Genomic DNA, 26,491 nt, shown 5'->3' with positions numbered 1-26,491 from the left:
CTCTCTACATGTTATATGGCATTCCATTTTGCAAACCTAACTGTACATGGCATACAATTTCAGCACAGCGGATAATGACTTAGCAATACTCCTCTCTTTAGTGGTAATGGTAACTAGACAGCTAAATCACAGCCTATCACATTGCAAAAGTGCTCTCAATATAGTTTGTATTCCAGCAAGTGACTTTGGTGATCATGACAGCAAGATTCCAGGGATTTGGTCATAAAAATTAAACTTTAGTTAGAGTTCATTTTTTTTTAGAAATGTTGTCTTAATAAAAAGTGTTACCAAGATAGTAATAGCATCATTGTGAAATGGGACCTACCAATGGGAAAATATTGGGTTGTTTTATTATAGAAAAGGAAGGCTTAAACATTTTCTTATCTTAGAAACTGCAGGTCTGATTTTACTGGAGAACTTGTTCGTCTCAGGTATGGAGTGGGAGCTTCCTCCTCCTCCCTTAAACTTTAACCAAGAAATCTTTTCTCCCAAGTGTTTCTCGTGTGTTTGAGCAAGTTAAAGAGGGGAAAAACAGGGTAGACAAGACCTATATTTCTAAAATACAAGCAGAAATTTTTTTTTTAAAAAAGGCAGACCTCTTTTATCAATCATAAATTAGCCAAAAGAAAAAAAGTGTGTGTGAGGGGAGGCACAAATCCAATTTTTCATTTCTTTGTAGGTCACCTTTAAACAATTTGACTGTCTTGCTATAATATAATTCAGGAGTCTGACATTGGATGGCACCAGGGCTTCTGGCAAGGGTCATGTTTAGGGAAAAGATTGTCTAGGACAAAAATAATAGACAAATCCAGAAAGTGTAACAGCGTGTAAAGTATCATAGCATCTCCTTCTAGTAAAGTCTGAACACAGAACTTTCCCTCTCAGGTTTCATTTGTTCTATTACAACAGCCCCCCGGCTATCCCGGGGGAGACGTATGTATGTGTGTGTGAGAGAACTAAGCTGCTTTGTGGGAAGGAATGAAGCTGAGATCCACTGCAGCTACTGATCAGCCCTTTTAAACAGTTTAAGGAGATATAGCCTTCCCTATTAGGAAACTGTACATACTTGCATATAAACTGAGATCTGAAATGTCAGTCAATCTTTGCAAAGCAGCCTTAAGTTGGGGTGAATTTAGCAGGTCAATTATGGTAAAACAGGCATTTCTAACTGAAGTTCAGTTTTCATTGATCTCTCCTGCCATGACAGTAAGATGTAGGTGGGTTTGGGTCTGCTCAGTTTATAAACGATCAGTCCTGATACTTATTTATGCTTATGCCCCTTTATACAGAGGAGCACAAAAGATCCTTGGTGTAAATGAGCATTAAAACCATCATGTTTATATTAGCTGTAGGATGTTTCTCAAACACTAGCTATGTGTCTACAGAGTATTTTTATCATCCTTCAAGGAGATCATTGTCTAGTTTGGCTTCATTATGATGATGATTTTTAAATCTGTACAAAACTGACAGTGGTCAGCTCAAGCAACAAGAGAGAGAACTCCAGTACCCATCCAGCACATCTGGTACAGTCAGATAGGAGTCTGGCAGGGACATTGGAACTAACACTAGAATTTCAGGATCATTTTGCTTTAAACCTAGTGCCAAAATGCCAGCTGGGGGGAAAAAAATTCATGTAAAAGGAAGAACAAAAATGATGCAGCTAACTGCCAAACCTGGGTGTCTTGTCAGCGGGGAGGGACTATTTGTGCACACACGTTAGAATGAACACCCCGACACGCACATGCCAAGAAAGGGCAAGCCTCAGACATGCACTCACGCTGTTGAGATATTTAAAAAAAAGGTTTGGCACTTGTAGAAACAACGCAGGAAGGACCAGTTTTGGAGAGAGATTTGTGTGTGCGTAGGGGGGTGGGTGGGGGGTGTTGAACCATCTGAAAATTCTGTCTCGAAATAAAAAAATAAAAAAATCCATTTCAGCCATGCCTCTCGCTGTCAGGCTACTCTGTCCCTGGAGAGAAGCAGCTCCAGATCCAATGGGCAAAAGAAGGGAGGATTCAGCTTCCCTGATGCCATGCTACTCTCTTGGCACAAGGGTGAAGGACCTGTTGACTTAAGGCTGACTGGGTCTTTGTATCCCTGTTTGCAGTGAAAACATCTCTGGTTACCAGGGGATGCCACGCTATGCCTTGTCGTAGGCCGCTGGCATTACAGATGTGTAGCCATACAAGTCTGCCACTTGTCAAGACTAGGTCATCCTCAGGTAATAACCAAGCAGCAGCTTGATAGCAGCCTTGCCTTGCTCTGGGACAGCAGGAGACCAGCCCTGCCCCTAACTGCGCAGTAACAAGCGATACCATCCTTGCTCTCTCCAAGGTGCCCCTCTCCCTTCTTCGCTGGACACCGCATCATCCAGTCCACGATCCAGTGCAGAGGCGGGAGGAGAGGAAGGTGCCTGACAGCCGTTTGCACTTTGGAGCATGACACCGCCTCCTTGAATCGACAGGCCGTGCCGTCTATGCACTGGGGACGGGCAGGGCTGAGGGTGGCTCACTCCAAGGCTTCATCCAGGAGAGCTGGGCACCCTCCCTGACACTGCTTCCTTTGTCACGTCCTCCTGCGCCCACCCCTCCATTTTACAAAAGGGTCTCTGGGAGCCGTCATGGGAGCAGGGGGTGGCAAGCAGGGCTTCACATGATGGTGCATCGGTTCCTGCGCAGGGCCCCCTGGAAGCGGATGGTGGTGTGGACGTGCTTGCAGCGGGCGCAGCCCACGCTCTTGAGCAGCTCGCTGAAGAGCAGCAGGATGTGCCAGTTGTACTTGGCCGAGCACTCAATGTAGCCACACTTCCAGGTCTTCTTCACCAGGTTGGAGACGTTCCAGCGGGGAATCACCCGGCCCCTCTGCAGATCCCGCTTGTTGCCCACAATGATGATGGGGGCCTCGGTGGTGCCGATGACCCTGCAGAGAGGCAGGGCAGACACAGAGTGGAGTAGTGGGGGGAATTGGTAACAGAAGAGAAGAAACATGTCAATTTTTTTTTTATTGGCATGAAGGCCACAGTCCCTTAACCTCCAACCCGTTACCCCCTTCCAATTTCCTACAATAGTGCTTCTGCTGCTCGCTATTTTATCTTCCTAACATTTCTGTCCCCTGGGGATCCCTTCCCATCCCCAGGTCCTGGCTGGGCCTGTCCCAGTGGCAGAGGATGGCAATCCGGAGCCTCCCTTGTATAATGTGGGGGGAAGGGAGGGACAGACTGGGGGCTGCTGCCGGGCTGTCAGGAGGGAACTTTGTTCTGCATGGAGGGGTATGGCAGATCCTGCTGCAGCAAACTGCCCAGTCAGTCACTCACCTCCCTTGTCACAGCAAGCGCAGCTTACAAATACTGGTAAGAAACTCAAAGCTGCTTTGCCAATGACTAGATTTGGCCCCGCTGTGGCTCTTAATATCCCATTGGCAGCTTGGAGAGCTCCCTTCTGAGCTGTTTGTTGCTCTTTGCTTTTCTATGATGCTTGAGTGAATTTAGTGCAGGTGGAAGGTGTCTGGATCTAGCCTGCACCTGTTAGAAGATTTCAGTCCCTAGGGCTATCAGCAGTGAAGGGAAGCAGGAGACTCCTTGAGAGTGCTGGGCTCAGCCAGGGAGCCCCTGCTTACCCTCCATCCTCCTCCCTGCCCCCAGTATTGTCCTGGAGAGGATGCACAGTTGAGAGGTGATTTTAGCTTTGTGAGCTGGGCCCTTTCCAGGAGTAAGGCAAGCAGGCACTTACCTCGTTTCTAGGATCTGTTGTCGAATAGTTTTGACGTACTCAAAGCTGTCAAAGCAACAGATGTCATAGACTAGGATGTAGGCGTGGACGCTCCGGAGCCCCCTGCAGCATGCATCCGCCCACTCCTGCAACAGGCACACAGGAATCGGTCAAAGCTCAGGCGCAGAAGTCCTCCTTGGCACGGCCCTAGGGGTATCTCTCCAGCCTTTATGCCATCTCATGTGCAAGGGCACTACTGGGACCATGCCAGGCCTTCTGCTACTGGGGTCTATGCCCATGCTTTGCTGGACTCGGGCACTGCTCCTAACGCAATACCACGCCTGCTTCTGCAAACGCAGCTGGTGGCACAAAACCCAAGCACCATCGTACTCTTCTATTTCGAGCCTCCCTAGGGCCAGCTGTACAAGTTAACGCGAGTCCAAAGCTGCGGTTACCGTTGCTTTGGGATGGGTGATATTACAGGCATAATGGAGGTTTTCCCAGCAGCAGCCTCACTGCACCCTGGTGGAATAAGTAGCAGATAATTATAGCAGGCACATGCTCTAGCGTTAATGCCCAGGACTGGGACTCAAGTGATCTGGGATTTATTCCTGGTTCTGCTGCTGACTCACAATGTGACAAGGGGTAGTCACCTCCCTGCTCTGTGACTGTGTTTCTCCTCCACCTGCCCCCTCAAGCTCATCCCATCCTGGTTACTAACCTTCCTCAACCCCCCCGCCCACAGCCCTCCTCTCCTCTCCTCTCCTCTCCGGCTTGCTCCCTGGCAAATAAACAGGAATTAATTCCAGGAAGTTCTATGGCCTGTTCTTATGCACAAGGTCAGACTAATCACATCAACAAAGCTCCTCTCATCAGCATCTCCAGCTACCTCACCCTGGGTAAAGTTCAGGATCAGGAACCAGTGCGGGGTTAAGTCCTCTTTAGAGGATGGGTTCAAAGCTGACTCAGGGGAAAAGCAATCAACGCTACTTATGTTCATGGGTTGTTTGATGGGCTATATGATTGGCGATTGATGTTGGAAGAGAGAAGCCTACTTCCTAAAAGTTTGTTCCCCTTTATACCCACATCATTGGCAGGGCAATGTAGGGAAAGCCTGCACGTGAAGGACCCCAGTCTCCAGGTCTGTTAATTAGATACTTTCCAACAGCACTAATTTCATGTTGATTGCTAGATACTTGATGGCACTATTAGCGGATGATCTGTCCATGGTTCTGAATTAGCTTGTTGCTAGATTTATAGTGCTTGCCTCAGCCTAATGAACTCACTGAATGTTTTTGTCAGTGAACATATTAAGCGTTCACCTCTGGCAATCTAGACTGTACACATTTTGTCTGAACTAGAGAGAGATCAAGTACATTTCCTTTTCTGGTCTAGAGTGGCCATTCATCCACATCACAGAATGGCTGGGCCAGGACAGCTCTTTGCTCAGGAAAGGCAAAGACTGGGATACTAGGTTTTGCTAACCAGAAGGCCCAAGGCCAGAAGAGCCCAGAACTGGAAGATCCAGTGATATTTCACGTTAGAACTGAGAGTCATTGGCCGAGCTGAGTTTGTGCAGGGTGCGGAGGTCAGGACTGGAATGGCAGAAGGAGCTGGTGGTGGTGGTTGTTGTGGGGTGCTCCCAAGCCTAGAGTAGCAGGGCATGCCATAGATCAGCATTGGATGTATTGGCAGAGCTGGGGGTGGCCCAGGATGATAACAGAAGGGGATGCTGCAAGTTAGGATTGAGATGCCCTGGCACAGCCATGCTGGCAAACCTAGCACAACTGCAGCCCCCACAAAGTCAGGCCCTCATTCCATGGCTTTGTGTTCCTCCCTGCATTGCCTAGGGCTGCAGGGGACTAGTTCAGGGAGGGTGAGGCATGCTACATATACAGTTTAGGACTAGAAAATGTTAATAAAAGAAGACATTTGTTGAACAGCTGGGGCTTTTCAAGAGCTTCCCATACAGAACAGTCAGTGTTTTGTGCATGATGCACAAGTGAAAATATGCCCTGCTTTTACCTCCTTAAATGCCAATATTCAGAAGCCGCTAACACTGCATTTGTTCAAGAAAAAAAAAAACAGAGAGAAATACTAATTCCCAGTGCCCAATCCAACCCCGTGTAAAGGTTGCATCGGGGCTTCCAGACTGCTGTTATCTTGTACACAAGTGCAGCTCAAAGGTGACTCTAGAAATACAATTGCTGTCAAAGGATCAGAAAGACGCAAGTCCCAGGAAACAAACATCGAAGACATTCCATCTGTGCCTGCTGACCTTGTGTAGCACACAAGAATCCAATCCATGGCAGAACCACAAAGCTATAGCGCTCTGATCGCTGGCAGCCTGGGCTCCTCTTGTGAGCCATACAAACTGGCACCATTGGGCACCTCTCTCACTGCACACGGCTGCAACCCATAATTTTTAACAAAACAGGGATCACCCATCTTTACATGGCAGCTGCTCTAATGGACTGAGGAAGCGGGAGGAGTCCCGGACACTATGGAAATGGGTAGAGATTTAGGATGCCATACAATATGGACCCTGTTATGATTGATAGACTGGGACAGCACTCTGTGCAGGAGAAATTGCAAAATCTTGACTGTGGAGTATAAAAATACAGTTAGAAGAAACTACAGTAATTCTTCCTGTAGTGAGATTTTCGTACAATGAATCATCCCCTCTCACGGTTATGATATTTGGGAATAAAGCAAACAAAAGGAGCTAGGAACAGAAGAAATGGCAAAGGACACTTCTTTGGATCACTGCTTGCAGACCACAAAGGTTTGAATGAATCACTGGAATTAGCGATGAAAGAAACCTATTCATTCATGGTGCCACCCCCATGCCCTCTGGTCAGTGCATGAAAATGACAGGGTGACTTTTCAGTGACGGTTACCAAAGCGATAAAGACTATTATAGTGGCAGCTTATTAGCTGTGGGTTAATATCTTTATGGAAGAGTTCCAATATGTCTGGGAGATCAGTATATTACAGCTTATTACATTGAGACTGGAATGCAATTTGCTTGAATGCCATCACTCGAGTCATTTTCAGCATTGTCCATCATGATTTCACTAGGGTGTTATTATCTTATCTAGATTTTGCTTAAAGTTGCTTTGCCTCATGACACCTGCAGTTAAGTGTTATAATAAAATTATTAGCAATAAAAAAAATCAAGGACTGATGATTAGTTCATTAATGATCAGTTGCTGTTTGCAGTAGCTTATTGATTAGGCACTTGGATTAAGGGCTGATTTCTAATAGATAAATGAGCAATGGTAAATTGCACTGCAAATACTGCAGTGATGTGGAGCGGGCGGGAAGAGGACTGCAGTATAGGCTAGTGGTTCCAGCAGAGATTCTAGCAGTCACTGAATTCTACTTTTCCAGTGGCAATGCATCCTTGAATGACTATTCAGGCAAATTACATCATGTCTCCATGCCTCAGTTTCCCTTTCTATAAAATGCGTTTGACAATATTCTGCTGCTTCAAAGATGAGTTGTGACGCTTTATTCATGACGGTCGGAGGCGAAAGGCACCAGAGAATTACAAGAATTCCAAATAATCCTACATTATTGGGGAGGAAGAAGATGTGACAATGCTGATGGAAGGAAAGTGAACATGTTAGATTTCCTTACACCTGAGGCAAGTAGCTATTGCTGGCAGGGAAGTTAAAAGCTCCAACTGTCAGAGACAAAGAACTAGAGAAAGGACACAGGAGCAGTTGGGCTGATGTGGATTATGCAAAGTTGATGCCAGTTTCTAAAGGTTAAACTGGTTTCTCTGACAGGGGAGTCAAATATATACATGGTGTAAACTTACTCCTGTCAGTTAGGTCCTACTAAGGATAAACTTGAATCTTTGAGCTTGATTCTCCACTACCGTAGAGTAAACCTGCCTGTTACAGGGTTCCTCTGAAACATCTGGTACTGACCATTACTGGAGATAGGACATTGGAGTGGATGGACTTGGGTCTAAGCCAGCAGGACAATTTCTATAAGTAACGCCACTGAAGACAATCGATTTACTCTGGTGTAAGTGACAGGAGGACTAGGCCATTACATATTCTTAGTATCTTGACCGTTGGAAGGGTCCTTGTTTCTGAAAGGGAGCTGAGTGAACTCGGAGCAAGGGTCTGTCAGTGCAGGGGCCAGGCTGGCCAGTTCTTTCTCCCCAAGAGGATATTCCAGAAAGTAGGTTCTCACCAATTGTCAGAGCATTAGTGTCCAGATTGCGCTCCCCTTATGACGCACGTGTGAAACTGAGCCTGGACACCTCAATGGGTCAGGCTGCTGCTTTCCTGTTTTCCCTTGTGGCATGAGTGTAAGAAAGTTTGCTATGAATTAGCTCCATGCTGCTCTTTCTGTTCAAAAGCACCTCCCAAAAAGTGTGCGACTATCAGGACTGGCTGCCTGTTAATCCCTTCACGAAACGCCGGTGAAAGAGGAGCATGCACACCATCCCTTCCTCGCTACCTCCAAGTGAAGTGTCATCCAAGGCTATAAAGCCTAGTGGATGGATGGAACCATCCTGATAGGCTGCTCAGCATTCCAAAGGGGCAGAGATCCATCAGCAAGCATTCCAAATGGGCGGGGATTGATCAGCCAGAAGGCAGCATAGAGCTGTGTGCTCTCAGCTGCCGAATCCATGTTCCTTCAACACAGAGAGGTACATTCTTCTCACAATTGTGCCTTGTTCATGCAACAATAAGGCCGTTCTGGGAGAAGCCGTTGCCATCCCCTGCCTAGGGCATTAGTGGATAAGAGGCTGTTCCTTTTGTCGGAGGATGCCCAGTGAGAGGTGCTTATCTCCTGCTTGCTTGCTTTCCATGCAGCCTCAGCCCTGCTGAATTATGCATTGCCAGAAGCCCTATATTTTGGGTGATTATAAACACGGCATATTTATAGACTGCTGAGCATCGCTTTCCGCTTGGTGATGTAGCAGCCTTGGCCCTGGTGCTCCCAAGTTCTGCTTCAGAGAGGCAAGTGAAGCTATTTAAAGCAACCAGGAGAGGGTGTCAGGATCCATGCCTGGTGTACAGGGGCTTGGAGCTAATTCTATTTGCAGTGCTGGCCCCCATGTGAGGTACTGTGTGTAGAGCCCATCCAATGTCCTCCTTTCTTGGGATTGAGGTTTGCCCCCTTTATGCCCCAAATGAATCCTGGGCAATCTCCTGCCTATGTCCTTCCTACAGCTGGGGTGACCCCCTCTTTCACCTGTATATAAACATCTGTAATGTCTAGCTAACCCCAGCGCAGACTGGGAAGCTAGGAGGCGAAGCTGAAGTGCAGTGTTCCAAGCAAGGAGCCAGGAAGACCACATGGGACCATAGGCAGGGATGCTGGTCTCACCAGCAGATAGGAGAGCATGACATGGGACTGATGGAAAAGCAGGCCCTTATGTGGCTGCCTATGGTGCTGTCATCTAAGGGTACCTCTCTTAGAAAGGCCTGGCCTCCAGAGAAGGTTCAGATTCACTTGCCAATCCATTGGCTCCGCACTACACAAGTAACCTTTTGCACTAGCAGCAACCACACAGGCCTTGGTGGCACGATAGGAATGTGGTGGTGGGTTGTGATATGAACAAGTGGCCACCATAGGAGATAAAGAGTCTGCCTAGCTGGGCTAGGAATCCCTGAAGGACAGCCTCTCTCATGGCCTCTCCATGACTTGATCCTTTCAGTCAGAGGACTACAGGGCAGAGCCCCTCGCTCCACATTTTGGCATTTCAGCCTCTGACCAGAAATGAGCCCAAGCCGTGACATTTGTCTCCAGGTCTAAACTTTCCCACAGTTCCTGGAGGGCTGGAGCAACCCATTTCAGAAGCACACATAATCAGAGCTCTCTGAGGCGATGGACACGGCCTGCTGAAAAGCATGTATTCTTTACCCCCAGAACCCACGCCAAGCTATTCATGCCCCTCAATCCTGCCCTGGAGGGACTCCACCTCACTTAGTCCTCTGCCTCTCTTCTGAGACTGCCAGGAAAGGTGCCAGTTCTGATGGGGGCATCTGTTCCTCTGGAACGGTTCTAACCCACACCACGTTCTACTGATAGTCCCCAAGCAAGTCAGTACCGAACTGGACCAATAGGGTGATCTAGAAGCAAAAGCCTTTATAACCAATGACCAATCTCCTGAGCCATCCATTCCCCTTCCAACAGCCAGGCCTTCTCTTTCCCATTCAGGTGATGCACTCCTACCCCTCTCTACATTGATCCCTCCTCCGCAGCGTCGGCCGTAGTGCAGCTAGGGTGAGCCAAGCCCCTGTGTTTCCCACCTCCCTTCACTCCTTTGAGATCACTCCAGGGCCTATTCTTCCTTCCCCGGAAATCTCCATCTGTTTCTACCGTCCGCCCTCCGTGGTGCACGCCAAGACAGGGAGTATGTTAGGCATCGTCCGTCATGTCAATAAATTACCCGTTGCTTTTTCTGTCTGTCTCTTGCGCTGACCTTTTGTTCCCTTGTGCAGCTCTGCGGAAATCCTTCCATTTTTATCCCTTTACTCTATTGACCTCCTCGCATCACAGCAATGCTCCTCTCTGAACCTGCCCAGCTGAGGGGGGCTGAATGCAACTCCCCCAGAACCACCCAGCTGAACCCCCTTTATATCTGGCTGGGTGCAGGGCACTGAGGGTTGATTTACGGCTCAAAGGCGATTGAGCTGGGGCACTGGCATTGTGCTTGGCTCTTGGCACACGCTTGAAGTGCACAGAGTCTAAGGTCAGCGGGGACCACAGTAATCATCTACTCTGACCTCCAGTATAACACAGGCCAGAGAACTGCCTTCAATTAATTCCTGCTCGAACTAGAACCCCTCTTTTAGTAAAACATCCACTCCCAATTTCTCCTCAGAGCTGCTCCAAATTTTTCAGCAAAATGGTTTTACAACCTAATTAAAGCAGAAGTTTTTCCACGTTGGTCAACGTTTTCCAGTTTTTTCCAACTGAAACTAAAAACCAAACAATTTTTGGTTAACACTTTTGTTAGTCTCCACAAAATTGGGGGGGCAAAGGCCATTAGGTTTCTGCAGATAGAAACCTTTTGTGAGAACTGATTTTTTTTAAACCAAAATCAGATTTTGAAAACCAAAACTGTTTTGTGGGAAATTTGGAGAGAAACAAAAAACAAAACACCCCCTCCCCATTTTTTTCCTAAATGCCCCTTAAAAAAATAACTGGCATTTTTTTCAACCAGCTGTTTCACTCTCAGTGCAGTGAAAGGCACCTTTTAGGACCTCTTCCCTCTTCTATCCTTTAGGCCAATGTTTCTCAACCCTTTTGAACCAGGGACCAGCTTGCTACTGTGTCAGGGACTGGCATCGCTCCACAGACCAGTCATGGAGAAACACCAAGTTAGATCGCTCTCCGTTTTCCTCTCCCCCTGGCTAGGGGTAGGGCTGTTCATGGTGTAGTAGCTCCTTAGCCTCATCTACACACATTTATACCTCTTTAAATATGCTGGTATAGTCAAAGTGGAACAACTCCCTAGCGTGAACATAATTCTGTCGGTATAACGGTGTTCATGTAGATACAGCTTATTCTCATGTACGAAGGGATATAAGCTATCCTGGTATAAAGCAATAATGCCTTCGCTCCAGGGATTGTACCAGCATCAATACAGGTAGACATACCAGCCCAGATTTTTAAAGCTGTTTAGGAGCAGCTGTGCTCAGCATTGCAACACCTAACTGATTTAGGAGCGAAAGTCTAATTTTCAAAAGGGAATTAGGCTCTTGGGTGGAAAAGAGATGAGCTCCTAAATCAGTTAGGCATTGCAATAAATACCTTTAAAAATCTGGGCCTGTCCACACTGAGATCAGAGGTGTAGCTGCAGCATGGGTAGACATACCCGAGCTAGCTCTACCCGGGCAGGTCTGCACCACCCACCAGATCGGCGGGTAATGATTGATCTATCGGGGTCAATTTATTGCATCTAGACTAGATGCAATAAATCGATCCCTGAGCACTCTCCTGTCGACTCCACTGCCGCGAGAGGTGCAAGCGGAGTTGGCAGGGGAGCAGCAGCAGTAAGTAAGTAAGTGAAGACGCCGCAGTAAGTAGACTTAAATAGGTCAACTTCAGCTACGCTATTCTTGTGGCTGAAGTTGCATATCTTAGGTCAATCCCCTCCCTCCACCCCCGGCCCAGTGTAGATCAGGGCTAACAATAGCAAGGAAGCTGCAGAAGCATAGGCTGTAAAAGCCCAAGCCAGGACCCTGGATACTCACTCAGGTGACTAGCCCTGCTGAAGTCCATGCTACTGTGTCATTCTGGTGCTCAAGCTAGCTAGATTAAAGCTAACTCAGGTATGTCTATATGACCTGGAATCATGGGCAGCAGGTTTAAAACAAATAAAAGGAAGTTTTTCTTCACACAGCGCATAGTCAACCTGTGGAACTCCTTGGCTGAGGAGGTTGTAAAGGCTAGGACTATAACAGGGTTTAAAAGAGAACTGGATAAATTCATGGACGTTAAATGCATTAATAGCTATTAGCTAGGATGGATAAGGAATGGTGTCCCTAGCCTGTGTTTGTCAGAGGGTGGAGATGGATGGCAGGAGAGAGATCACTTGATCATTACCTATTAGATTCACTCCCTTTGGAGCACATGGCATTGGCCACTGTCAGTAGACAGATACTGGGCTAGATGGACCTTTGGTCTGACCCAGTGCAGCCGTTCTTATGGTCTTATGCCCCGTGATTGCAATGTAGACATGTTTCTGCTTGAAACAATTATTCTGGTCCAAAACTATATCAGGCCTTAAATTTGGAAATTGTTTTTGCTCTAATCTCTGTCATGTGCAGATATTATGGGGATGAGCTCTAGATAAATGCTTGGAATAAATAAAGAGCCAGCGCTTCCTATCCTGGGACTAACTGGAGCTGGAGCCAGTGGGAAATGAAGAAAAGGGTCACATGATGTTTTTTCACAACTCAGAACAGATTCAGTTCAAGTTTGGGGAGGGGAGTGTTTGGATTTTACCCCAGCTGTTTCCCCATGAAAAATTACTATCTTGTACCTTAACAGCAGAGAACCTCGTATGTAATCCTTAGGCCTATGTTCCTTTCATATCCACCCCTCCATTAGATTCTGCACAGCATGGCCCACATCCTCAAACAGCAGCTCATCTGAAATTTAGCAGCCTTTAATTATCTCTATTTTGGTCCCATTTTGTGGCTTTCACAACCTGAATGAGATTCTGGTCACTCATGCTGAGATGCTTCCTCCCCACAGCCAGAGATCTCCATCAACTCTGTGGTGTTACTCAAAACTAAGTCAAGAACGGCTCCTCCTCCTCCTACACAGGGCCCTTGCTATCCACTCCCTTGGGCAAGTATCCCTCAGGACGAGACGCAGAGTTAAAATTTCTAGACACTATAAATGGATGCTTCTTGGAGAAGCTTGTCCTGTAACCTAGAAGGAGTAAGGCAATTCTTGATTTAGTCCTAAGCAGGGCATAGGATCTGGTCCTAGAGGTGAATATAGCTTGTACTGCTCAGTAATAGCAACCATAATGTAATTCAATTTAACATCCTCCGGGGGGGGGGGGGGGAAGAGGGGGGAAAGGAATGGCAAAAAAACCACCACAGTAGCATTTAACTTCAAGAAAGGGAATTACACTAAAATGAGGAAGCTAGTTCAACAGAAATTAACAGGAACAGTCATAAGGGTGAAATGCCTGCAAACTGCATGGAGACTATTTAAAAATACCATAGAGTCTCAAACTAAATGTATACCACAAATAAAAAACAAAACAGTAAGAGGACAAAAAAAAAAGCGCCTCCATGGCTGAAAAACAGCCTAGGAGAGGTAGTTAGAGACAAAAAAGCATAGTTTAAAAACTAGAAGTCAAATCCTACTGAGGAAAATAGAAAAGCACACAAACTCTGGCAAGTCAAATGTCAAAGTATGATAAGGCAGGCCAAGAATGAATTTGAAGAGCAACTAGGTAAGATCACAAAAACTAACAGCAAAACTTTTAAAATACATCAGAAATAGGAAACCTGCCAAACAGTCAGCAGAACCACCGGATCATCAAGATGCTAAACAAGCACTCAAGAAAGACAAGGCGATTGTGGAGAGGCTAAATGAATTCTTTGCATCAGTCTTCACTTCACAGGATGTGGGGGAGATTCCCCACACCTGAGCCATTCTTTTTAGGTGACAAATCTGAGGAATTGTCTCAAACTGAGGTGTCAGTAGAGGAAGTGTTGAAATAAATTGATAAATGAAACAGTAATAAGTCACCAGGACCAGGCTGGATTCTCCCAATAGTTGTGAGGGAACTCAGAGATGAAATTGTGTAACTGTGGTATGTAATCTATTGTGTAAATCAGCCTCTGTACCAGATGACTGGAGGATAGCTAACGTAATGCCGATTTTTTAAAAAGGTTCTTGAGGTGATCCTGGCAATCAGAGACCAGTAAACCTAACTTCAGTACCAGGCAAATTGGTAGAAACGATAGTAATGAACAGAATTATCAGACACAGATAAACATGATAGGTTGGGAGAGTCAACACAGGACTGGACAATGGGATGGATCTTTCAAAATTGCCCTGTTCTGTTCATTCCCTGTGAAGCATCTGGCACTGGCCTCTGTCAGAGAGAGGATATTGGGCTAGACACACCATTGGTCTGACCCAGTATTGCTGTTCTGTTTTTATGTTATTACACTTCTCTGGGACTATGCTTTACCAATCTGCAAGAAGGGACATTGTGAGGATTCAGCTTTGGGTTGAAATTAAGCACATGAAATTTCAGCCTCAAAGGGGATTTCTGGGCCAGTTATACGCTTGGGTAATTCATATGCATTTAGCTGATTATAAAGCACCCATCCCCACAGTATCTACATTGGAGATGAGAATCAGAGCATGGATTCTGTCCTGCCACCTTAACTACGGAGCCACTACCCTGACTAACTCCATAACCATCACCGGTCCCCTACAGATTCTGAAATCACCCTCGCATCCTGATTGATCGCCCAAGAAAATGTACTGACCTCCCCAGACAGAAGGCATAAAAGTTAATGTCTCAGCAAACAAGTCAGACATTAGTGGCGACTTTACATTCTGCATCTGCTGGGAGAACAATGAAATTGTACTGCACAGTTTCAGCATGATGCCCTGGTACACTACGAATTCTATCGCTCCCTCAGACTGTGGGTTGGGATGTTGTCCGTTACAGCCTTTGATTTTGCTGGCTGATGTTGGAGGGCAGAATATCCCACTTTGGATTAATTTTCAACAGAACTGCCTGTTTCTGTTACAGCAGCCAAGCATCCTCAAAAGATGCCAGGTTTATTTTACGTGAAGAACGGCGAGAGAAACACACCATACCCAGCAGATCATTAGGGAAGGTAGGAAGGGACAGCAAGGGACTGAGCCGCAGGTCCAAATTCACACAGGGAGTTAGGCACCTGGGAAAATCAAACCTACTTGTTCAGGAGCCTGACCTCAGAGATCCAAGCCTGGCCAAACGTCACATGTTATTGAGCTGTTTTTATTCCACTCGAGGAGGAATCTGAACTAGGGCAGGAGCCATCCTGCAGCAAAAAAAACTTCAGGACCAGACTTCAAAGAGAAAGTGCTGAGCTTCAGTTCATCTGCAAATTTGACACCATCAGCTCAGGATTAAACAAAGACTGTGAATGGCTAGCCAACTACAAAAGCAGTTTCTCCTTCCTTGGTGTTCACACCTCAGCTGCTAGAAAAGGGCCTCATCCTCCCTGATTGAACTAACCTCATTATCTCCAGACTGATTCTGGCCTGCATATTTATACCTGCCCCTGGAAATTTCCACTACATGCATCTGACGAAGTGGGTATTCACCCACGAAAGCTCAAGCTCCAATATGCCTGCTAGTCTGTAAGGTGTCACAGGACTCTTTGTCGCTTAGTGCAGGGGCGTCACTCTCCTAGGCCCTGTGTCAGCAAAGCATTTCAGCTCATGCTTAACACCCATTTAAGTCAGTGGCTTCATGTACGGTGCAGCTAGAGGTGGAATTTCCAGCTCTAGTGGATATCCAAGACCTCTGATTGAGTTAGCATAGTAAAACCAACAGCACAGCCTGGGGGGCAGCAGGAGGAGCTAGTCACAGGAGTACGTACCTAGGCTCATAGACAGGATTGTACTAGCCCATGCCACTGCGGCTATGCTGCTACTTTTAGTGTGCTAGCTCGATCCAAGCCAGTGCGTGTTCCTCTGCCCATGCTGGAAATTACACCTCCACGCTGCAGGGTGGACATATCCAGTGAGATTTATGCAGGTGTCTAATAGAAAGCACATGCTGCAGTGATTTGCTGAACAGGGCCACAATTCCTACGGTCACTCAAATGCCTAGGCTGAGCTAAGAAGGCACCATCCTTTTAATGATAAATAATAATAATACTTAGCTCTTATGTAGATCTCGAAGTGCTTTGCCAAAGAAGGTCAGTATCATTATCTCAATGTACAGATGGGGAAACTGAGGCATAGAGAGAGGAAGTGACTTGCTCAAGGTCAGCCAGTAGGCCAGTGGTGAAACCGGGAATAGAAGCCAGGCCTCTTGAATGCCAGTCCAGTGCTCTATCTTCCTCTGGAACTATGTACATTATCCAAAATGTTCCTGGGCCATCAAAAACGTTCAGCTCTAAATGGGGGTTCAGGGCTGTGGGAGAGGGGCACATATTCTGACAGGAGAAGGGGCTAAGCATGGAGCCGCAGATGGGGAGGTTGGTTATTTGGGGTTTGGATAATGCGGGGGTCACAATGCATTTTCTGCATGTTTTTGTGATTTCTAAAGTTCATTGCAATTCTCACTAAGACCTAATCTCTCCAGCGCTGAAAGGCGTCAGTTCCCATGACACTGCAGATTGTGCCCTGCCGTATATTGTAACTACCATGAGAATCAGCCAGATTGCAATATGTTAACATTCAAAGGGACAACAACTTCCCTGGTTTAACGCCTTCCAGTCAAGAGTCTCAAAGCAATTCATGAAATGGAGGCACCAAGAGTGGAGGCGACTTACCGAGGCCATGATGCGATTCAGGGATTAGAACCCAGGTGTCCTGATTCCCAATCCTAGGCTCAGAACACTAGAATAAACCTTCCTCGAGCAGCCCCCTTCTAACACATTTGTTTATCAGGCAAATCTTGCCCCTGACGTGTAAGACACAACCTGATCCTAAGAGGAAAACTACTGCAAAAATATCCCTGGGCTGCATCTTTGCAGGGCTGTGGATTAGTGTCCTTAACGGAAACCCATCATATGCAGAGTCAAATGGCATCGGGTCTCTTCTGTTGATGAGTCAGAGCACGTGACCTCAGGGGAGACTCAGAACTGACTCCCTTTGTTACCAACAGCCCCATCTGCTTTTGGCTGGTGTTACCGGGTCAGCGCCTGGCACACGTACCTGCAGCGTGTTAACTGGGAAAGATGTGATGGGTGGGAAGTCCATGATCTGTAGGTCGTGCACATGGCCGTTCATGACCACGGCTGGCAGGTAGACACGCCGTGTCTTGGTGGGCGCGCACGCCTCGCTGAACTCGTTGTAGAGGAACTGGCGGACGATGGCGCTCTTCCCGACCCCTTGAGCCCCAAGCACGGCGACCTTGAAAGTTGTCACCATGCCTCCCGGCCGTGGCCCTCCCACGCGATGTGGCGATCGGCTCCTTGGCGCAGGCCACTGCGTTTGCACTGCCAGGAAGGCCCCCGGGCTGCATATTCCAGCGGCTGCAGTTTCAGCCCCATTCAGGAAGCATTTCCTCCTCTGCCCAGCCTGTCACTGCAAGACCAAGAGCGACCCAGTCAAACAAGACACCTCCTCCCAAAGTATCCCAGGCAGCCTCACACCAAACAAAACAAAACAAAACAAACAGAGCCCTGCCTAGCTAGCTACAGCTCTTACCTGGCCCTACAGTATCTGAGTAACTCACAGCCTTTTAATGTATTCAACATCCGAGCCCCAGTGGGCTGTTATGCCCATTTTACAGGCGGGAAACTGAGCCACAGACTCACTGAATGGTCCAGAACAGGGAATGGAACCCAGGTCTCCCAAATGCTAGATAAGTGCTCTGACCACTGGGCCATCTTTCCTCCTACCTCTGCCCCTTTCCATCACCTGTGCTGACAAAGCCCGGCTCTCCCCCATCACTGCCACCTCTGTAGCAGATTCTCAACAGTCCCATTAAGGGCTGTTTTAAATGACACCAGCTGGCCCTGGTCCCCTAGGGATCACGTTTCCATCACTCTCCTTGCCCCAGTGCAAGGGGCTGCAGGGAGGGAGGTTGAGGAGAGGGCTCCAGGCTTGGCTGGGCTGGGCTGTACCCCCAGCAGAGGACTTAGTGACATTTCTGCAGCCCTAGGAGCTCAAAAGGGAGCAGAATGAGCCAGAGAGTTTGGTAACCAGCTCCACTGAAGGGAAATGAGACAGGAAATTAAGTCACAACCCCCCTTTTTTAAACAAAAGGGAGACAGTAATGACCAGTTAAAGCACCTTGCAACGCATCCAACTGGACAAACTCACTACATTCAGAAGCATGGAAATGCAGCCACCTCTGGGGTGGAGGAAGCAGCCAGGCACATAATGCATTGCACAACAGGTGGGGGTGGTGGGGCTGAGAATGGAACACTTTCGTCAAAGGGCAACAGTGCAACTCTTGTGCTAGGCTGCAACTCCTCAGCAGATATGTAGCAACCACCCTAGTACTGCACATAGAAGACACGCTGATTGTAACAGACCCAAACAATACGGGACTGATCCAGAGACTAGTATCCTACCTCTCTCCCATACCAGATCACTCTGTAGGTCCATGAGGCCTGCCATCCTGCCCCCTCCTCTGCTGGATCAGTTCAGAGGCCCATCTCATCCAGACTCCTGCCCTCCTTGTTCCCATACTGGATGATATCATAGGTCTACCCAGTCCAATATTTGGCGTCTGGCTGCAGGCACATTATCCCACTAGGTCCTCCACTATTTCCATGGCCAATTGCGCAGTGCTACACATGGTGGGGGCCTCATTCCTTCCTGACCCCTGCAGGCAACCAGCTTCTGCCATGAAGCATGAGACTTGATTAGCCTGACTTCATAAAGGCTGCACTAGAAGTCATGGCCGGGGCAGGCAAAACGGCGCTAAGCACATATGTCCTGACAGTGCCTTTCCAATGCTAAGTTAGCAGCATCCTGACTTGCCCGACAGAACAGCTCATGCACAGCTCCTGATAAAGGAAGGGAGGCAGATCTAGCCTCAGACGACCCCAAAAAACCCCGGCAGAAAACAAGAACAAAGAGGAGCAGCAGGTCTCAGGATCACGCCTCTCACTGGGCCTTCCTCCCCTGTCCAGAGGGAACCTCAGCTCAGCTTTCCTCCTCCACCTATCCCTTCCCCAGCTACAGGCGATGAGTCAGATGAGACAGCCACACATCAATTCCAGCCAAAGGGAAGAAACAGAGTTTGTATTACTGTAGCATCTAGACTCTCCAACCTAGATCAGGGCCCCATTGCGCTAGGTGCTGTGCATAGATACATAGGATCAGTGAAATGGAGGCCTGGGAGGGACCTCAAGAAGTCATGAAGTCCCACCCACTCTTCTGAGGCAGGACCAAGGAAACCTAGACCAGGCCTGACAGGGGTTGTCCAACCTGTTCTTAAAACCCTCCACTGAGGGGGATTCCAGAGCTGATGCAGAGCTTCACCACCCTAATAGTTAGAAAGCTTTTCCGACAATCGAACCCAAATCTCCCTTGCTGCAGAATAAGCCCATTACTTCTTGTCCTGCCTTCAATGGACTTGGAGAACTGATCACCATCCTCCTTATAGCAGCCTTGAAGATATTTGAAGACTTATCAGGGCCTCCCTCAGTCTTCTCTTCTCCAGACTAAACATGCCCAGTTTTTAACCTTCCCTCATAAGTCAGGCTTTCTAAACCTTTCATTGTGTTTGTCGCTCTCCTCTGGAGTCTCCCCAATTTGTTCACTTATTTCCTGGTGTGGTACCCAGAACTGGACGTAGTACTCCAGCTGAGGGCTCTCCCATGCTGAGCAGAGCAGGACAGTTACCTCTTGTATATGGCACTCCTGTTAATACACCTCAGAATGATATCAGGCGTTTTCGCAACTGCATCGCGTTCGTTATCTCGCATTCCATTTGTGCTCCACTCTCACCCCTGCATCCCTTTTCAGAAATACAACTTCCTAGACAGTTATTCCCCACTTTGTAGCTGTGCCTTTGATTTTTCCGTCCTCAGTGGAGTATTTCACACCTATCTTTAGTGCAACCCCACCCAGCCTAGTGCCAGACACAAATTTGATAAGCATCCTCCCAACCCCATTAGCCAAGTCATTAACGAAGACATTGATTAGTACTAGAGCCAACCCTGATGGGCGTAAGACTCCACTAGACACACCCTCCCTGTCTGACAGAGAACCACTGATAACGAATCTCCGAGTAGAGTCTTTCAACCAGTTTTGCACCCACCTTATAGTAAGCTCACCTAGGCCACATTTCCCTAGTTTGCTTATGAGAACGTCACGTGGGAGTGCGTCAAAAGCCTCACTAAAATCAAAACAGACCAATCTACTGCTTATACCTACTTGCTAAGCCAGTAACCCTGTCCAAGAATAGGGAGAGATGGTCGCTGCCCCAAATAGCTTACAATCTAAACAGTCAAAATAAAGGAAAGAGAAGGGACATGATTAGCCCAACACCACCCAACAGCAGAGCTAGGAACAGAACCCAGGTGTCCTGAGCCCTAAACCAATGTCTGAGTCATTGGATCTATTTCTTGCAAGTTAATTCAAGGCCTTCCTACTAACCTGTGTACGGGGACGTCCACATGAGGCTAGGTATTACTCAGCAATATTAATCTGAATTAGCTAAGGGTGTGAAGTTAAAGTAGACTAGTTAACCATATTAAACCCGTTTGCATGCTCTTATTCTGAATGCAGTTTAGCTTAATTCACATTTACTTTCTGCAATTTTTAACTAATCCACTTTAAACATTCATTCTGATTAACCTCCTGAGTGTTCCCATGTAGACTAGCACTGAACCTGGGCCCTGTGCTGGGGGCAAGCAGACCAAAATGGGGCAGCCCAAAGGTGAGAGTGTTTGATAGCTGCATATCTGGAGGGATCTGTCTCTGTTTCTCCATCAGGGCCCAAGTGACCTGGTAGCAGTCCCCCCTGAGAATCAGGCGTAGATCAGGAATGAGAGAATTTTAGAGCATTTTGACATTTCATTTGGAAATTTTGCAAACTAAATAAAGGTGAAAAACACCCAACAACCCAGACGGAAAACAAAAAAAATTGGTTTGCGCCTAACAAAGTGTTTTTTTAGGTTTGTTTTAGCAAGGAGGAAAAAAAAACCCCACCAAAATACTTTATTTTGGTTTGAACGGAAATGATTCTCTCCCCTTGCCTCTGGCCCCACCCCAAAGTTTTCAGTTTGGCACCCAAACCAAACAAAATCAATCATCATCTCAGCTCTAGATGAGTGACTAGGATAAACTAGTACAGGCTGCTGGGGATGATGAAGAGGAGGAATTCACCAGCCACAGCTTAAGGCATTTCTAAACTGACACCTCCCAGAGCTGGGAAATCCATCTTGTGTTCGCTTGGACAAGTGGAATCGTATTTAGCTGGGGCCATCACTCTGTTGCATGAATGGCTTAATGTTTCATTTCAGGGTTTGATCAGTTATGTGATTAACTTGACGGAGGCTAGTTTCTGAGCAGGCAGATCCGCTGAGTACTACAGACGTGGACACACACGGAGAGACGCATGCTCGTGTCTGGAGACAAATGTGGATACGCTCTCAGGGCTGTGCACGTGAACACACAGGCACACTCTGGAACTCATGGAGACATGGCTACACATTCACAACACAGGCACGCACACAGAACGTGGCACACATAGACATTTATCCACACACGCCAGCCCAAACATGTGCATCAACAACACTGCCTACAGACAAACGTACCTAGCCACATTCACATGGATAGGCAAACAACAATGCGCACACAACCAGACAGATGCATATGGAGACATGTTCATGTGGCTGCACCATGGCTGAAATCCTGGATGCTCTGAAGTCAATGATCAACCTTCCATTGACTTCAATGGGGCCATTGTCTGCAGAGGCCTGGTTTTAGCCCAAGGTTTCCCATCAGGCACAGGCAGCTAAGAAAGAAAAGGGGTTTCTTTAAGTCTAGGGGAAGCAGAGGATTCAGAATAGAAATAAACAGGGACCTCAGGGTGAGCCCAGTTCTGCCTGTTGGCAAGCCCTGACTCAGTCCCCGTGACAGTGCAGTGTTGACCAGCTGTGGCTAACAGCACTGTCCTCAATTATGTGGTAATAACTGTGTCACGAATATAGGGGAAGGCTAGCAACCTTTATGTATGCAGTAACATAAAATCCCACCGCTGCCACCATGTCAGCTCCCCCCACCCCACACTCTGAGGTACAGATGTGGGGACCCACATGGGTCTATGACTTTGCCCTGATTGTGAGCTCCACTGGGAAAAGTGGAGTAAAGTTGATGAAGTGTCACAATAGCATACAACAATAGATGTTGATGGGAAAAAAAAATGCAAAAGGAAGACAGATTGAATTAGTCCAAACCCAAAGGCCTCCTCAAAAAGAGTGTTTAAAATCACACCTGGTAAGCAAGAAAAGTGAGGGACTGGAAATCAATGAACCAAAATTGGAGTGTCAGAAATTCGGCCTAACTGGTGAACAAATCAATGAGGGGGATGGGTTGTTCTGTCCAGCTCATAAAAAAGCCTTAGAGGAGAAAAACAGATGGACAGAAGTGAATGCTGGCTGCCCGAAACACAAGAGAGGGGGAAGGAGCGAACTTCACCAACGTCACAGCTGCCACCCACACCGTCCCCTGGCATCCTGAGATACACTATGATAGTGCTGTGTTTTTGTCGCTCTGATCCTGAGAGACGTCCTGACCAGACCAGGCCAGACACAGGGAGCCCAATGACACTGCCATCTGCAGCAGCTCCATCAGATAAATCCCTACCACTGATTGGGATGTGAAACTGTCACACCACCTTCCAAGTGTGTGTCCTTTTCCTTCCCCACCTTACATCTTCTCTTTCCTCTCTCTAAGCCAAGACTGTATCTTTTACAACACTGCTGTAAGCCTGTGACCAGGGAGGCAGCCAGAACAACAGAGGCGAGCCCGGACTCAGGCTGGATGGAAGACAGGGTGCTGAACCCCTGGGAAGGTTGAGTCTCACTTGGCCCAACAGCAACCCTATCAACAGGCTCACTCTCTTCCTTTGCTGCAAAGGTGTGGTTGAGATGCAGGACTAATGGAGGGGACGCAGAGAAAATAGGGGGCTTTATGTTAACAAGAGAATCAGGGGGGCTTGGGATGGGAAGCTGGCTGGGACTCCAGAGTCCAAGAAACTGGAGCTATGCTGGTATACGGTGTGTAGACGCAGAGAGAAGGGGTTTTCCCTCACTGTAGGAACACCACTTCCCTAGGTCAATGGAAAGGTTCTTCTGCTGCCCTGGGTGTGTCTACACTAGGTCAGACTTTTCACTCCCCTGAGCGATGAAGGTACGTCAGCCTCAGTTGTATGTGTAGACCAGGCCTCAGCATTGGTAGCACACCTACACCGCTGGATTTCTCCCCCACTCAAAACCACAGGCCTGTGGCTGTTAATGCTGCAGGAGATTGTCCCTTAGCTAGCAGCAGCATTAAAGCTTTTATCCTCTTTGTAGGTCTCTCCCATAAGAGGGCAACATAATCACCAGTTCATGAGTAGGCAGCTCATGAGCCACCAAGCCAAATCCATACAAGAGGCAGGGAGATCCTCTTCTAGGGAGCTGGGCTGGAGGGCCCGTGGTTCTGGCCAGCATTGGTAACCGTGTTCCATTGTGTGGTTTCTCCTCAGACAAAGTCCCACTCGCTTCTGAGAGGGGCCTTGATGTGTTTGGGGGTGGGGAGAGTGGCAGAGGATGTGTGGCAATGCCAGGCCCAGCCTCTTTTGCTCCTCCTTCCCAGATATGTAGCCCCCCTGGCCAGAGTTTGAGATGGGTCCCCCGGCTGTTGGAAGAAGGAGTGGGGGATGGAGGACCATGCCAGGAATTGCCTTCCCGTGAGGTCCTGCTTTCAGAGATGGCAAGGGAGCTTGGCAGTGGGGTGATTCCTTCCCCAGTTGGTCCCTGTCTCAAGAGGGAGCCTGGGCCCTGAGTTGCTGACAAGGACAAGGCCAGCGGTTCCTGGGCTCTGGGAATCTGAAAGGCCCAAAGCATACCTCTCCTCCTCCCTTCACAGCGGCAACAAGGCGCAATCAACTCTCACTCTCATTACTAGGCCAATCTCCTGCTCTCCCAGCAAAGGAAACAGCCAGGTTATTGCTGTGAAACAAGAGCATTTCTACAGGCAGAGCGAAACTGGAACGGTAATGAAATAACCTGAACTCTGCTAGCCCCCTACATTTCCGTGGGGCCTTCCATTCCTCCAGTGCTTCGTAACCAATCAAGGTTCACCAGCCTCCTTTGACTGTTAGCCCTGCCCAACAGAGGAGGAAACTGAGGCATGGATGGGGAAGTGACTTGTCCAAGGCCACCCAGCAGGCCAATGGCAGAGCTGAGAACAGAATGTAGGTCTCCTGACTGCCCCGTGCTTTAACCACTAGGCAAAGCTCCCTTCTCTTCACAGGACTGGTGTCCCTAACAGTGCATTCTAAGGTGGGACCGCAAAGACTGCCGTGCCCTGAGTTAAAGTAGTGACTAGCTCAATCCAGCCGAGACTTTTATATCAGCCAAATTCCCACCACGGTTGGACACCCTCTTACTGCCCCTTGCAACCAAAGGTTTTGGCTACAGGTTCACTCTCTGAGTGAAAGTACCACATGCATGGGGGAGTTTGGCAGTTAGAACTTGCACATAAATAGTGCATGTATGCAGCGAACGTGTGCACATCGGCCCATGGGCGCATCTGCAGAGGGATGTGCACGGTGACATCAGCGGGTCAGCCTTTGCAGCGAGCACGTACACATCAGGCACATGCAAGTGAGCGCCTGGGCCTGTGCAGAGAGCGCGTGCACTTCAGCATGTGCCCAGTGCCCATGTAGCGAGCGCATGCACGCACGCGCAGGTGAGCACAGGCAGACCGCGTGTCCCCTTCAGCGCACAGCCGGGGAGCATGTGTCAGGGTGTCGGCGTGGGAATATACATGAGAATTTGTATGGCGGTGTTGGAAGAAAAATAAGCTGCTACGCCCACCTGCACACACCACAATATGCTGTAGGGAAAGTCAGCGCCACCCAGATGGAACCTTAGCAACTAGCTCAGTGTAATATGGAGGCCAGGGAGAGCTTGGACAGACCCAGGGTCTGGGGGATGGAGGCGGGGGGGAGGGGGGTCTCCTGTGAAACTGACCAGCCCTGAAGCCCGGAGGGAGGATTCCCCAGGGTGTCAGGGACAGAGGGTCTGGGAGAAGCTCCTGGTTCAGATTTCAGGGTCTCCCCAGTTCCAAGCTGACAAGCTCTCTCTTGAATTACAGACCAACCAGCAGCAGGAGGGAGAGGGTGCACTGCTGGGGACAGGAGGCTCAGCAGGAGGGAGTGGGTGCTGGGGGGCTCAGCAGTCCAATGTCTAGGGAGCCGGATGGGGCCCAGGGAGTCAGACCGAGGTTAAACTTCTTCCTCTGCACAGAGGCAGCATCCCTTCCCTTCTCCCCAGCGTGGGAATCTCACCTGCTCTTTCCAGGACCTTCCCAATACATCCTGTCTCCCCCTTTCCTGCCAGCAACCCTGGCCTCCCCTGAAACGGTTCGACAGGCTCCAGAAAGCTTTTCCCTGGACCCAGACGTTTGCTGCCAGGCCGACCCCGCTCCCCCCGGCTGTCTGCCCCACTTCTGGCTGCAGCGGCCCAACCCCACCACTTGGGGGGAGCGATACACTGCCAGCGGTTTGCCCTGCAGCCCTCCCAGAGTGAAGCTGTGCCTGGGTGGCTAGGGGGGGACGTGCTGAATTCTTCCCCTGCCCCTGTCCTGGTAGGATCCTGGACTCAGCCGGCCCGGCTGCTTCTCCCCCCCCCAGGTGCCTACGCTGCCCAATTTCAACTTTAGTTCCTGATTTGTTCCTTACCTGGAAAAACACAACCCCCCCGCCCCAGCCACCTGGAACTTTATTGGATCAGGCTGGGCGCAGCAGCCCCGGAGCCCCCGGCTTTCTGCCTTGCCCCGAGGTGTCTATGGGGCCGGAGCTCCCTCCGTCCCCGGGGTCCTTACCTCGCCGCGGTGCGAATCCCAAGGGCGCGCTGCCCCCCAGCCCAGGCACCTGCTCTGCCCGGATCCCCTGGCAGCGGGGCTGCGGGGGGTCGCTCGTTCCATCCAGCAGCCCCAGCTCCCGGGGACTCCGCTCCGGCCAGGCAGCTGGGGCTGCCGGCGGCAGGAGCTCGGCGTGTCTCTTTGGGAAGCTCGCTACTCCTTCCTCCGGCTCCCTGCGTGCAGGGCCCCCGCCTCGGCTTGCAGCTGTTCCGCTGGGTCACAGCGCCTGCCATGTTCCCGCAGTCACGGGGGTATTTTTAGCAGCAGCTGCAGCTGCTCCAGGCCGGGCACGCGCGTCAGCAGCGCCGGGAGCCTGCAGCCGGGGAGAGGGGCCTGCTCAGCTCTTCGCTGGGCTCTGCGGACGGATGGCCACGAGGAGCCCCCACACGCAGCCAGCGGGGCCCCACCAGGCCCAGCTGCATGGCCCACCCTGCTGCCTTTGGCTCCCGGAGCACCAGCAACAGCCTCCAAGGGGTGGAGCTGCTGGAGTCTGGCCCCTCTCGGGC

At 49.0% G+C, this 26,491-nt stretch overlaps 1 protein-coding gene across 3 annotated transcripts; it reads right to left on the bottom strand.

The window, feature by feature from the left end:
* Positions 1–1,830: 1,830 nt before the first annotated feature.
* Positions 1,831–26,087, bottom strand: RASL10B (RAS like family 10 member B). Of its 3 annotated transcripts, XM_032789486.2 has the most exons (5): positions 25,947–26,034; positions 20,283–20,347; positions 17,103–17,474; positions 3,729–3,853; positions 1,831–2,919 (listed from the first exon to the last, which is right to left on the bottom strand). In XM_032789486.2, the coding sequence occupies exons 3-5, from the start codon at positions 17,316–17,318 to the stop codon at positions 2,649–2,651; spliced, it is 612 nt and encodes a 203-aa protein (XP_032645377.1). In that variant the 5' UTR covers positions 17,319–17,474; positions 20,283–20,347; positions 25,947–26,034; the 3' UTR covers positions 1,831–2,648. The 3 variants fall into 3 exon arrangements, with proteins under 3 accessions (XP_032645377.1, XP_032645375.1, XP_032645378.1); XM_032789484.2 differs by lacking the exon at positions 20,283–20,347 and having other exon boundaries at positions 17,103–17,468; positions 25,947–26,087; XM_032789487.2 differs by lacking the exon at positions 20,283–20,347 and having other exon boundaries at positions 25,947–26,035.
* Between the last annotated feature and the right edge of the window lie 404 nt (positions 26,088–26,491).

Source organism: Chelonoidis abingdonii, chromosome 20 (assembly GCF_003597395.2).
Source record: "Chelonoidis abingdonii isolate Lonesome George chromosome 20, CheloAbing_2.0, whole genome shotgun sequence".
NCBI classification, from domain to species: Eukaryota; Metazoa; Chordata; order Testudines; family Testudinidae; genus Chelonoidis; species Chelonoidis abingdonii.
The sequence above is the reverse complement of the archived record's forward strand: the minus strand, read 5'-3'. Positions and strand labels throughout refer to the sequence as shown.